The 12,393-nt window shown below is 43.8% G+C and overlaps 1 protein-coding gene and 1 non-coding gene across 2 annotated transcripts; both read right to left on the bottom strand.

The window, feature by feature from the left end:
* Nucleotides 1-3: 3 nt before the first annotated feature.
* On the bottom strand, nt 4-11,490 carry CWF19L1 (CWF19 like cell cycle control factor 1). Its single transcript, XM_048944612.1, has 14 exons — nt 11,384-11,490; nt 11,180-11,264; nt 10,718-10,796; nt 10,164-10,265; nt 9,226-9,440; nt 6,350-6,468; nt 5,543-5,627; nt 4,903-5,043; nt 4,711-4,822; nt 3,600-3,679; nt 2,497-2,706; nt 1,615-1,731; nt 303-400; nt 4-148 (listed from the first exon to the last, which is right to left on the bottom strand). The coding sequence occupies exons 1-14, from the start codon at nt 11,404-11,406 to the stop codon at nt 4-6; spliced, it is 1,611 nt and encodes a 536-aa protein (XP_048800569.1). The 5' UTR covers nt 11,407-11,490.
* LOC125694281 (small nucleolar RNA SNORA12) lies at nt 1,900-2,042 on the bottom strand. Its single transcript, XR_007377489.1, has one exon. It is a non-coding gene; the product is annotated as a small nucleolar RNA SNORA12 (small nucleolar RNA).
* Nucleotides 11,491-12,393: the final 903 nt, after the last annotated feature.

Raw genomic sequence — 12,393 nt, 5'->3', positions numbered from 1 at the left:
ACGTCAGTCCCGCAAGGCGAAGTCGAAGGGCTGGAAGTCGCGACGGAAGGCGCTGGCCTGCGCCGCCTCCTCGGTCCGGGCCGCCGTGCAGCTGCGCCAGTCGGAGCGCTGAGGGAGCGCCAGCAGGGCACCGCTGGCCAGCACCGCCCTGCAGGACAGACATCAGCGCTCGGCACAGCGCCCTGGGCTGAGAACAACAGGGAGAAGGGAGGGGGGGGAGGGGACAAAAAGGGGGAAGGAAAAGAGCGGGGGAGAAGAGAGGCAGACGGGAAATGGAAGGGTACAGAAAGCGATGCACCCACCTGCCAAACTGCAGCGGGAAGCTGCCCCGAATGCGATGAAAGAGTTTCTCGCCTGTGTCCAGCTCCACATAGAAGTACGGCGTGCCTTGCTGCACCACCTGTGTAGGAAGGAGGGATGCTGAGGCCCGTTGGTGCCAAAGGCAGCCAGGTTTCTCCTAGATGTTTTCCCAAGGCATGTGTGACACATGCACACACATCCTGCCTACATCAGGAAGCCACAGAAGAGGGCTTTACTCTGTGTCTGTGCAATGCTAGCTGCATTCACATCAGACTTTTTCACTAATGAAACACTGAAAGAGTTTCTCTCCTACCCATCTGGACGCCATTCAGAAGGAGAGAGATTCTGGCTGCAGTTCTTTAGATGGGAAACAGCAAAACAAGCCAGTCCAGGCTGCAGCATCTATGTATCATCTATCTATCTATCTATCTATCTATCTATCTATCTATCTATCTATCTATCTGTCATCAAACTATCATCACAGCATCAGTGGTAGATCTCGTAATCCCCAAAGAATGAGAAAGTGATGGATTGCTTTCTGCTGGAATGGTGTGCGCCTTTGCAATGCAAGGTAGCAGACAGTATACTGCTTTAACATTTCTTCTGCTTTAATATTTCTTCTGGTTTAACTCTGCAGATTGCATTACAGGGACAGTAAATAACAGAGCCTGGATCAGAACTGCCTGAGCTAATATGGTATTTTAAAGGAAAAAGAGTAAAATAATGTGAAGAGAGTACAAGTGCACTTCTCAGGTTACAGAACTCGTACCTAGGGGAAATTAAAACTATCTGATGCGCAGTGATGCTGGAAGGGAGTTGGTGTTTGGTAGGAGTGAGTTTAGCAGGCCTTACACATGACTAGAGTGATGTGACCAGGGTTATTTCTTATATCCCTGCCATTCGAGTCAGGCACAAAGATGAGGCACAAACCTTATATTAATAACATATAGCTATATTTTGAGTTTTACCACTAGGAAAAGCCAGGCAGAGGAATCCAGGGGACATCTTAGCAATCTGCATTGTGACAGAAGTGCTGAACAAACCTGGTGGCACAGACCTCCATCAAATGCAAAGAAGATATATACTTAAGGCCCTCTGAGGGCAGTCAACAAATGCTGCAGGCAAAGGACTTGATATTCAGATAAGCAACACAGCTTATGACATTGTCATAATGAACACAACTGGTATGTGGGCTCCAAATTAAGTCTGCTTCCAAACAGCTTAACCTTACCCCACAAAGTGACCTCATTGCCCTCAGAGGGAAACAGCAGGCCTGACAGGGCAGAGGTGAAGACAGGTGAAACTATCTCGTACCTGCGTGATATCTGAGTGCTCTGGGATTTCTAACAGTTCCATCTGTTGCTCCTGTGCCTGTTTAATAAAGCACTCCTTAATGTCTTCAGAAGTATAGTCCAGTGGGACAGGAATCACCTGGAGAGAGAGACAAATGTTTCCAAAGAAGTAAAGATGAGGGAAATCACTGACTCGCAGAAAGCAATCATTCCATCACTGGAGCTGGCATGCTCCTCAGTTCTGTGCAATATCATCAAACAGGGTGGGTGAGCACCCACCTGTACAGATTTAAACTTATGAGAAATCTTCTATAGGAGTGGAATAAAAAGCTGAGAACTAAGAGTCTGACAAAGTTCTCAGCACAGTCTCCCTCCTTTTTGATCTCTGTGGTAGTTTCAGGCCGCTCTGATACAATTACAGATCTGCCAAACAAAGAAACCACCACAATAAACCACTAACTGACTGATGCACAAGGAAAAAAAAAAAAATCAAACCAAAGGGTTGATACTGATAGACAATGATCAGAATTCTGCACATACTCTTACATTTTCAGCCTACTACAGTTGCATGGTGAGCACTGCAGCTTGTATGCCCATGGGAGCAGATCAGACTAAGAAACCAGTTATAAAACCTTGTCTGGAATCCCTGAGGAGTTTTTAAATCACATCTATGCAGGGAGAAGTCTTCCTTGCCCATTCAACACAATCTATGCTGTGCTGCTATAATATGAAGAATTTAAGGATTGTGGCAGAACCATCACACAACGTGGGTTATGGTTTTGTTCTGCCTGTTTGTGGGCAGAATACTGCCATACTCTGGAAAAATTGAAAGTGAGCTTTCCCTTTCAGTTCAGTCATGGAGAAGTGCACAGCTGTGTCCTCTTAATATACACTGAAACCATACCTGTAACTGCAGATGCTGACTCTTATAGTTCCTTTCAAATAAGACATATCTCTTCCCCTTGCTTCTGAAAAACTCCTTCAGGGCAGATTTATACTTGGTCACTTCTTCCATCACCTCTGAAGACAAGTCAACCACCGACTGATAGTGCCCAATAGGCAAAATCAAGACATGATCAGGTAATAAGCCACCCTTGGCCAGGGCAAGGTAGCACTGGAGTGAAACAATACACATAGTTACTATCAGCAACACTTAACACACTGTGGAAACTTGAGCTCTCTGGCTGCACTCATGAGTATCCCCTAGCCTAGCAATTCTGCCTCAGGAACAGTACAGTTTTCTACTCTGTGTCGCTTATTAGGAACTGTTAATTAGCAATTCATTAATTACTAGAGGAACAAGAAAGGGAAAGAAAGTGAAAATGGTTAAAAACAACTTTTAACAACTTTTTTTTTCAAGTGCCAGAGAATGCCTGGCCTTCAGGAAGACACCCGAGTGAACTTTACCATTGCTGCCAGAATTTCTTACTGACAAGAAAATCCCTTTGAAAATGTATATCTACTTTCCAACCAAAACCAGATAATGTTGCCACTGTAGCATCTTCAAGTAGATTGCGCCATATAGGAGCAAGGACGGGAGGCAAATCAAAGGTGTCAATGATTTAATTAATCTCCAAAAAGTACTTTGAGATCTTGATGTAAAAGCTGTCTTATCTTCTGTTTAATCTGCATGTGAAAAAATCAGAACCAGTAATCCCAGCTGCTTTTGGTGTAACTCCAGCCAACGCATCCTATTGCCAGCACAGATTCCAGTTTACACTCAGTTCTGACAGATTGTAACACAATCAAATCGTGAAGACTGCCACACCAAAAAGTCTTCCGGCTCTGTAATTCATCTCCTCAAGGAAAAGAAGGACATTTATTTTTCAAAAGACTTGTGACTATCTACTTATGTCCTCTGTAGGGTTGAATGCAAAGAAAACTGAGTCAGCTCCAAATAAAGGTTGTTTGCTTTTTTTTTTTCCTTCTCCCTTTTTAAAATAAATATTGCTATATCTTAACATGATTTTGCTGGCATGTAGGAAAGAATGTACTGTTGTTACTTACGTGTGTGCCAATGCTAACAACCAAGTGCTTCTCCACTTCTGGGCTAGCAAGACAGAACCAACAGGGCCCTGTGGGCAGTGCTTTATGGGATAGGAAAGAGAAACAAGTGTTAGCATAAAGCTTGTTGGTTGGAATGATGAATGGAACGAGACCTGGAAGAGCTGCATTTTCCAGCTCCGCTTCCCAGCTGATGCAGTGCTGAAGGGCATGGCTCTGGGAAGCAGGATCTGGCTGGAGAACTGATGCCCTGGGGGAAGTTCTAGTAAGAGTAACAGGTGGAAGTCATCAACTTGCTGACTGACATCATCATTGAGTGCTCCTATTTACTGGAAGAACATTATTTCCAGGAACATAGTGCTTACAGCTCACTAGTAGAAAATGCACCAGTGAATTAAAAAAAATAAATCAAAATGAAATGAAACTACCACAAAGGTACAGACAAGGACAGATGCTGTCAAACACACATGCTAACTCTGGCCTATTTCTCACACTGAAAACGTGATTCCAGACCCAGATTGCAATACCTTATCTGACCCTTAATATAAACTGATGACATCAATAAGCCAGGCATTTTATTAGGGTCAAACACCACATTCACAGCTGCAGGCTTTGTACAGGAACAGACAAGCAGCTTTACAAACGCAGTGTGAGATAAGGCTCTGCCAAGAACCATAGGAAACCAAAGGTGTAAGCTTGGAGTTTGTATCAGTGCAAAACAGTGTAAGGATGCTCCTAAAGTCTTCTGGAATTTCTTATCAAGAAAAGGAAATCGTACCAAGTACACAAGGGTACACTATGCCCTACAGAACAAGCTAGTCTGTAGAACTGCCTGTTGTCAAGTTTAGAGGCCAGTCAGCTTCACAAGGTAAACAGCATCAGTTCAACCCCTTCAGACCTAGTTTTTAAACTATACTTTTGTCTTTTATTTAACTACTTACTGTCAGGTTTCTAGGAAACAAGTGGCTGTTCATTCCTCTGTACTGCTGTACTCCCACACCATCTAGCACATTTTCAAGATGATCTAAGCAGCTTAACAGCCTGAGATAAAATGAGTGAAATGGACCAATACCTCCAGTAAAGTTCTTGGGAAAAAAAGCATCCACATACTTACGAGGTTTTTTGGCTTGCTTGGTTTGGGAGCTCCCTCTATCCTTCCCATCTGAGGGACGTTTCTTCCCATGATGCTTGTTCAAATCAAAGAAAAACTGACATGCTGTTTCTTCCTGGTTAGAAAATGAAAACCAAAACCTGTTGTACCTGCATCCCAGAGAGTCACAGAGCATGCGGCACACTGCAGCAGTACCTCTGCACACCCAAGTACTTTGGTCTTCTGTGCCCCCTTCTGCAACTTTCGGTATGGATTTTCAGTGACATCCTGGGGCTGTTTTACTAGCTCTGCAGGGTCCATCAAGCTCATGGGAACAATGCTGAATGCATACAGATACTGGAAGAAAAACAGATGGCTCAAATGCAAAAAGCTTTTGCAATGATTGCAACTCTGAAGAAATCAGCTGTAAACTACCAATATCCTTTTATATCAATACTCTGTAACTTTTTATAAGGGTTAAAAAAGTAAGCAACTTATGTCACCCCAAAAGTTACTTTAAGTGATTTGTAAAGGTTCTCATGTAAATTGTTTCCTTCCTAAAGGAAGCCATGGGAAGAGAAAATTATCCAAACCAGCTGAGGAAGAAGGAAGAATGGCAGCTTTCTGGCCATTTTCCTTTGCTTTCTTCCAGCTAAATACCATTAGACCAAGTAGAGAGAAACGGAAGTGCTTAAGAACACATCTGGCATTCTGTACCCCTCTGACATGATGGGCAAATGCCACGTTACTCAACAGACACCTCCACTTTGACACGATTCACACTGTCCTATGACTAGCTAAATTAGGGCTTACTGCCACATTATTTGTACTTGAGAAGATTCAGGAGTATAAATACCTTTTTCTTGCTTTTATTTCCAACTTCAGCAAGAGCAATAAATCTGGTCACATGTTGTGGGGTCTCCTGCAGCACTGTGTGATTTCTGTATGGAAGCAAAACTTGACTGTATTGGCATATACTCAAAGAATAGTGGGAAAACATGCCCTCCATAAAGGAACTCAGACACCCACATCACTTACATGTAGGCTTTCACCCAGAACAAGAAGGCCTGAGAATAAAAAGACTTGTGAGATCTAACAACCACACAGACAAAAATAAGATCTCACAGGAGACCGAACACACAGCTGAGAGGACATTTTACTAGACTGAAAAACAACTTCCATTTTAAAATGTATTTACTATGATGAAGGTAACAATCCTTGCCAGCATTCACAAGATAGCCTTAATTTTCTCTGAATGTTATTCTGAAACCTACATTATTTTATCAGTCACATTTTGTATACAAAGTTATATCTGAAGACACCAAATTCTTCACTGTATGAGAGCTCTTCCACAATACACCTTCAGAGGTACCCCCAGAACTAGGCTGAACAGTACTGAAATGGAACTCAGAGTGATTTGGTGTCAGATTCACTTTGACATTCTCAGGTAAGTGTTGGCAGGGACTGCACAGTTTCTGACGCAGCAAGAACTGTTATCAGAAGAGACATCTGAGAAACAATCTCGACTCATTACTGGAAAAACAAAGATTTAAAGGAACCAGATGACTTCATAAAATCACACTGAAATTCTTTAAAACACTGTGTTCTTTAAAAATTGAACTCTTATTTCAAAATAAATGAGATTTCACAATGTCTTACAAACCTGTAAGGAAGCCTTTCATAATAGGCCTTCTCCAGTGCAGCAAAGTGATACCTTGGCTTGAGACTTGCAGCTAGATCAGATATTAAAGTGGAACCACATTTTTTGGTATCTATTTCTCCCTACAAATACAAAACAAGTTTTATTTTAAAAACTCTGTCAGACTGCAATGAAAATAAATTGCTTATACTGAACTGCTTGCTGGAAATGTAGAAGTTATGACCATGGCTGTTGCCATTCCTTGAAGCATGGAAGTGAACATGGTTTGATTTCTTATCTCCAACCCAGGTCTACTTATTTACATCATTTTCCATACACAAGGTTTACATCCAGTCATTTCACTTTACAAATTTGTCCTATTTTCCCTTTATTGATCTTGTGAAGCAATTGCGGCACAGAATGAGTTTTGGCAAACAGAAATATAGGTCAAAATCATTAAGGCACATTTTAACCACACTCCCAGAGTGCCAGAAGCTTTAGTGTGTGAGTCAAGTGAATAGGAAAATGCTAAGATTTCCCACAGAAACAAAATGTTTTCTCCTGTCCCTGAGAAATCAAAAACAAAACACAACCAAAGAGCAGGCTTAGAACTACTTTTGGGCTGTCTGTTCTTCATTAGCCTTAGACTGAGAAGCACAGTAAGGAAAGAAAACAGAAGTTCAGAAATTGTCTGTTACCTACAAAGTACTATTTTCGGTAAAGATTCTTTTGGAAAAAATATTTTTAGAAAACCATCAGGCTTCATCAAGAGGAAGTCAGGCCTGATCAGTCTGAGGAGCTTCTATAATGAAACAATCAGCCTGATGAATAAGTGGGGAGCTGTGGGTATTGCCTTTGACGGTGTGCCCCAACAGATCCTCATAGGGAAGCTGCTGAAGTATGGGCTGGATGTGCAGTGAGCTGGGTTGAAAACTACCTGAACAGTAGGACCCATAGGGCAGAGGTCAGTGGTGCAAATTTTCATTTGAGGCCAGTAATGAGGGGAGCATCCCAGGAGTCAGTACTGGGTCCAGTTCTTTTTAACATCTTCCTTAATGATCTGGATGATGGAGTAGGGTGCACCTTCAATAAATTCGCAGATGATATAAAAAACTGGGGTGAGTGACTGACTCACCAGAGGGCTGTGCAGCCACCCAGAGGGACCCAGAAAGTCTGGAGAAATGGGCTTAACCTCAAGGAGCTCAACAAGAAGTGCAGTTGTACAGGCATCCACCCACTCCCAGGAAAGCAGCTTTCCTCTCTGTACTTCTTTCTGCTGCCCTTGCAGCAGGTGTGGCAGAGGATAACAGCAGTACCTTCACTGAGGTCTTGCTGGTTTCAGTCACACTGAAAATGGTCAGAGCTAAGAACCATCTCAGGAAAAGAACTTCTCCAGGGAGTTGATTCTCATTCATGCAATTTAACTTCTCACACCATTTTTACTGCACAAGAAACTTCAGGTGGCAAAAAGCAGAACTTACTGTTCATTCATCAAATTTGCTGTTACTGGAGCTATGGGATTTCAATGTCTTAGCACACAAATCTTAAAGACTTGTTACTGAAATCTTCAGATCCTGAAGCACGCATTTCAGCAAGATGTCTATTTGAGTATTATATTTACTAATATATTTATCTATTAATCCAAACAGCACAATTGCAGAAATTCAAATCGAATGAAACCAAGAGTGGAACAATATGCTGAGTTACTACAGAGCATCCCAGTGCGAAGGTCTGGACATAATTTGTCTCTAACCGAAAACGTCCCTACATTTTTTTTTCTCCAACCACATAGCCTAGTGGAGTTGTTTTTTTGTTTTGTTTTGTTTTGTTGGTGGTAGCAGGGTTATTTTATGGAGGGAGAAGGAAGACACATTTTCTAATACTTTCAGAGATAGGATCCTGTGTTTTTTTCAGAAGTGAAAAGACAATGAGGAAGCAAAGTATCTGTCACACATAGCATTCTCCTCCAGGGAAGTCTCAGATCATGTGAGTTCACAGGCAAGTTCCTCCTGCTGAGTAACAGTTAAAACTGTGAATTAGATACAATGTAAACATATCCTCAAAATCCAGACAGAGGAAGAACCAAACCATTCAGAACAGCTGAAGGACAGAATTTCTCCTCAATGCAGGACAGACATGGACCTGTTGGAATGCATCCACAGGAGAGCCAGAAAAATGGTCCAAGGGATGGAACACCTCTCCTGTGAGAAAAGGCTGAGGGAGCTCAGGCTGTTCAGCCTGGAGAAGAAACAGCTCTGGAAAGACTGATAGTGGCTTTCAGTATCTAAAGTGGGGCTGTAAGAAAGAAGGGGACAGACTCTTAAGCAGGGATTGTTGTGATAAGACAGGGAGAAATTATTTCAAGCTGAAGGAAGGGTGATTTAGACTGGATATAAGGAAAACGTTTTTTACAATAAGAATGGTGAAGTACTGAAACAGGTTGCTCAGAGATGCAGTGGGTGCCTTGTCCCTGGGGCAGGCTGGACAGGGAGCTGAACACCCTGATCTATCTGAAGACTTTACTCTTTACTGCAGGAGGGTTGGACTAGATGACATCCCAGTGGGACCAAATCTGTAGGACACAGACTTTGCTGAGAAAAAACAGTTCCAAATGAACAGTATCTCCAGGATGTACAGCCTCATGGTCTGAGCACAGCGTGCTAAAATCTTTAGTTATTGAACATTAGCTTTTCTATAGAAATAGCTATATAATAGTGTCCATGGAAAGAAAGCTCTTTCAGGAAATTATCCTACAAAGCCCTTACATTAGTAAATTAAAAACAAACAAACAAACAAAACGATCAGGAAGGGTCCTTCTGCAAACAGGCAAAACAAGCAGAGATGACATTGTTTGTTAGATACACCTGGAAATTAATTCCACCAGAAAACAGAAGACTTACTGGGCTGTTGGCAAAACTCTCAACATCTCTGGGCCAAGGGGAAGTCAGCAATATATCCACACCCTTGAAGTTTGGGGTCGATAACAATGATGATTTTAATTCTGTTACATCCTTTGAACTAAAGCTGTAGGCAGGAGTTGGCTCCTCCTGAGACTCGGTGCCACTTAGGTATGCGATCTGCAGTCCTGAAGTACCACTGAAAAGACCTCGACGGCCTGCATGAATGCACAAGCACACACCTGAGATTTAAAAGCTGCAAGTAAGCTCATTTGTATCATAAGCAGAGAGCCAGATTTAGCAGTCTTGCCTTACTTTGACTGAAATCTTTCTTACAGGCAGCTTATTTTCTGTGTTCATAAATTCTAGGAAGATATTTTAGTGCCATGGCTCAAAATCTACTTAATGGTAGAGCTGTTTATACAACCCCCAGTTTTCTCTCCTCACTGCTATCTTGCTCCCCTACAATCAATTGATAACAAAAGCTTGGTATGAAGACTGAAAATAAAAAAGCCAATTGCAAGTTCATTTGTAACTATTTTTGTTAAGCAAGATTCTAAAAAGAAATTAACCTTTCCTTTTAGTTTTGCTATCATTTCATTACGTTTGATGATTATACTTTTTATCTTTGCTACTCTAGTACAACCATGCAGCACAGCACTAATACGCTTCATATAGGGAACCTCCACTGTACAGAGAAATGCAAAGGACGGGAATACGTTCTCAGTCAAAAGACTCTTTCAACATCTTTTTCTTTTGGATATCAAAATTCAGTGTGTTAGAAAACAACAACAAAAAAGTTGAACAAAAAGTTCAACTCCAGTCTTGTTGCAAGATTAAGAAATGCCATCTTAAAACTTCAAGAAAAAACAAAGGAGGGGTGAGTTAAAGCACGAAGATCACAAAACGTTCTTGAAAGCAGCATCACACAAGTACATTACCTAAGTAAGTGATGTTCTCAGCTAATTCACAGCCAGTGACATGTGGAAAACAGTGCATAGTCTCTTGGTTATTAGCGCCAAGCACGAAGGTTGGAATTGGAGCTGAAAAAGAAAATGATCAGTCTGGAATAAAGAACATGAAGTACATCACAGCCATCCCAACACCCCTCCTTCTCAGCGTGTGAAGGAGTCATAACCACAAACAAGGAAATTTCCTTCAGAAAAAGGCCCCCCTATTGTTTGAGCAAAATGCTTTTCTCATCACCAGATACTTTAAGGTGCATCCTCCAAATAATGCCCCTGAATGATCCATGGCCTACATTGTCTCTAGGGTGACACTAGACTCGTGCTTGAAGTTTCAGTTCCCACAGTCCAGCTATATGAGAATGCTTAGGCTCCCTTGTGCTGAGCCCTCACAGCAAATGGGACAGCTTTGTGTGGACAGCTCGCACAGCCAGGCAAGATTTTAAGGACACGGGTAAGTGGGCTGCCAGCCAGCACAGCCCCCAGCATGCCAATGCATTTGCTATGGGGAATGACAGCTCCTTCCTTACCTTTCTTAGCTCCCGAACGATACTCTGCCCATTCGGCATCAGAAGTGGAGCTGAAGAAATCCCCGACGCACAAAAGCATCTGCAACCACCACACCAAGAGAGAGTCACTTAAAACACCAAAGGCAAGGCAGAGCGCTTCCGCGGTGCAACGCTTCGCTCCGAGGCATCACTCATCTCCCCCGAGCTACCGGGTAAAGAAAAGTCTCTGCGCTCGGCGGTACCGTTACACTCCAAAAGGAGGAGCGGCACTCCCGCCCCACAAGTTCGTGCTCCCCAGGCTCTCAGCGCAGCAGAAGGAAGTCTGAGGGCACACCAAGCCCCTCGGCCCCGCGGGCAGCCACAGGCAGGGCCCAGTAGGAGAGGGGGTGAGCGCGGCCTTCCCTCAGCCCCAGCGCTGCAGTCCGGGTAGCTGAACCCGGCCCCCGGTCCCGCTCCCGCTCCCCGGCCCCGCCGCAGCCTCACATCGAAGCGGCCGCTCTTGCTCTGGATGGCTCGGACACGCCCGAAGAGACTCTCCAGCCGCCCCTCCACGTCGCCGCATGCCAGCCTGAAGGAGACAGAGCCTCAGCGACAGCCACAGCACGGCACAAGCCCACCTCGTCTCGGTCCCATCCCATCCCATCCCGTCCCGTCCCGTCCCGTCCCGTCCCGTCCCGTCCCGCTCACACGCGCAGCGGTAGCGCCTCCATGGCGGAACTCCTCGGCCCGGCTTTCGCTTCCGGGTGCGCCACGCACAGCGCTCCGCCGCGGCCCGTTCCGCTGCTGTCCGGATAGAAGCTGCGGCGCGCAGAGCCGCAGTGTGGCAACGCGAGCGCCAGTTGATGTAATTTTTGGATGTCAGCGAACATTTCAGTGCTCTTTTTTATAGTATTCTTCTGAACAAAATGTCCAACATAAAGCTAGACAAAGACACAGTGGTGTGGTGAGCAATTGGCTGGCAGGGCAACCTCAAAGGCTCAGAGTCAGTGACTGGAAAAACAATCTGTTGAGGAATGGTGCAGATAAGAGTGTGATTTAGCAATAAAGTGCTAAATCAAACAGATCCAAGCTCTTTTAGAAGATGTAATATTGCTCATTGGAACACATGAAAAGACACAAAGCGAAGTAGGAAGGAAGTCCACATTTTCTGTTAACATCCCTGTGCTGCATTAACTACCTCAGCAAATACCAGCAGGGTCTGCCTGATTATTAAGAGCTGATGATGTCCCTGGCGGCTTTGTAAGGAAAGTCTTTGGACATTTATTTAAGCCAAAAAGTCTTACACATTGCAAAGACACCATTCCTGGGGGCAGGAAGAAACTTCGTGCATTTACCCTTTCCCATCTGAGGGCAGAATTTGACAAAGGAAGAAATGTTCAAGCCTAGTGAAGGAACTTTTGTAGGGGACTAAGTTCTCTTTTGAGTGTAAGTCTGAAAAGTATCCTATCTACAACAGTCTAGTTTCAGGCCTGTAGCTACAGGTGTTCCTTAGGGGTCAGTAGTGGGTCCCATCTAGTTCCAACTCCCCTACTATAAGCAGGGACACCTCCCAGTAGACCAGGTGGCCCAAAGCCCCATCTATAGAATGAATCATAGAATCACCAAGGTTGGAAAAGGCCTCCAAGATCATCCAGTCCAACCATTCGCCTATCAACCAATATTTCTTCACTAAACCATGTCCCCCATTAAAACAGCAA

Source organism: Lagopus muta, chromosome 5, assembly GCF_023343835.1.
Source record: "Lagopus muta isolate bLagMut1 chromosome 5, bLagMut1 primary, whole genome shotgun sequence".
Taxonomy (NCBI): Eukaryota; Metazoa; Chordata; class Aves; order Galliformes; family Phasianidae; genus Lagopus; species Lagopus muta.
This window is presented reverse-complemented; position numbering and strand designations above follow the sequence as displayed.

What these genes read in the sequence shown, in the direction of transcription:
- CWF19L1 (XM_048944612.1), bottom strand. Translation starts at nt 11,406, where the DNA reads ATGGAGGCGCTACCGCTGCGCGT. An exon ending in AAGTACTTGGGTGTGCAGAG is followed by an intron (nt 4,823 to 4,902) that starts GTACTGCTGCAG and finishes TTTTCTAACCAG; the next exon opens with GAAGAAACAGCATGTCAGTT. An exon ending in TTGTTAGCATTGGCACACAC is followed by an intron (nt 2,707 to 3,599) that starts GTAAGTAACAAC and finishes GTTTCACTCCAG; the next exon opens with TGCTACCTTGCCCTGGCCAA.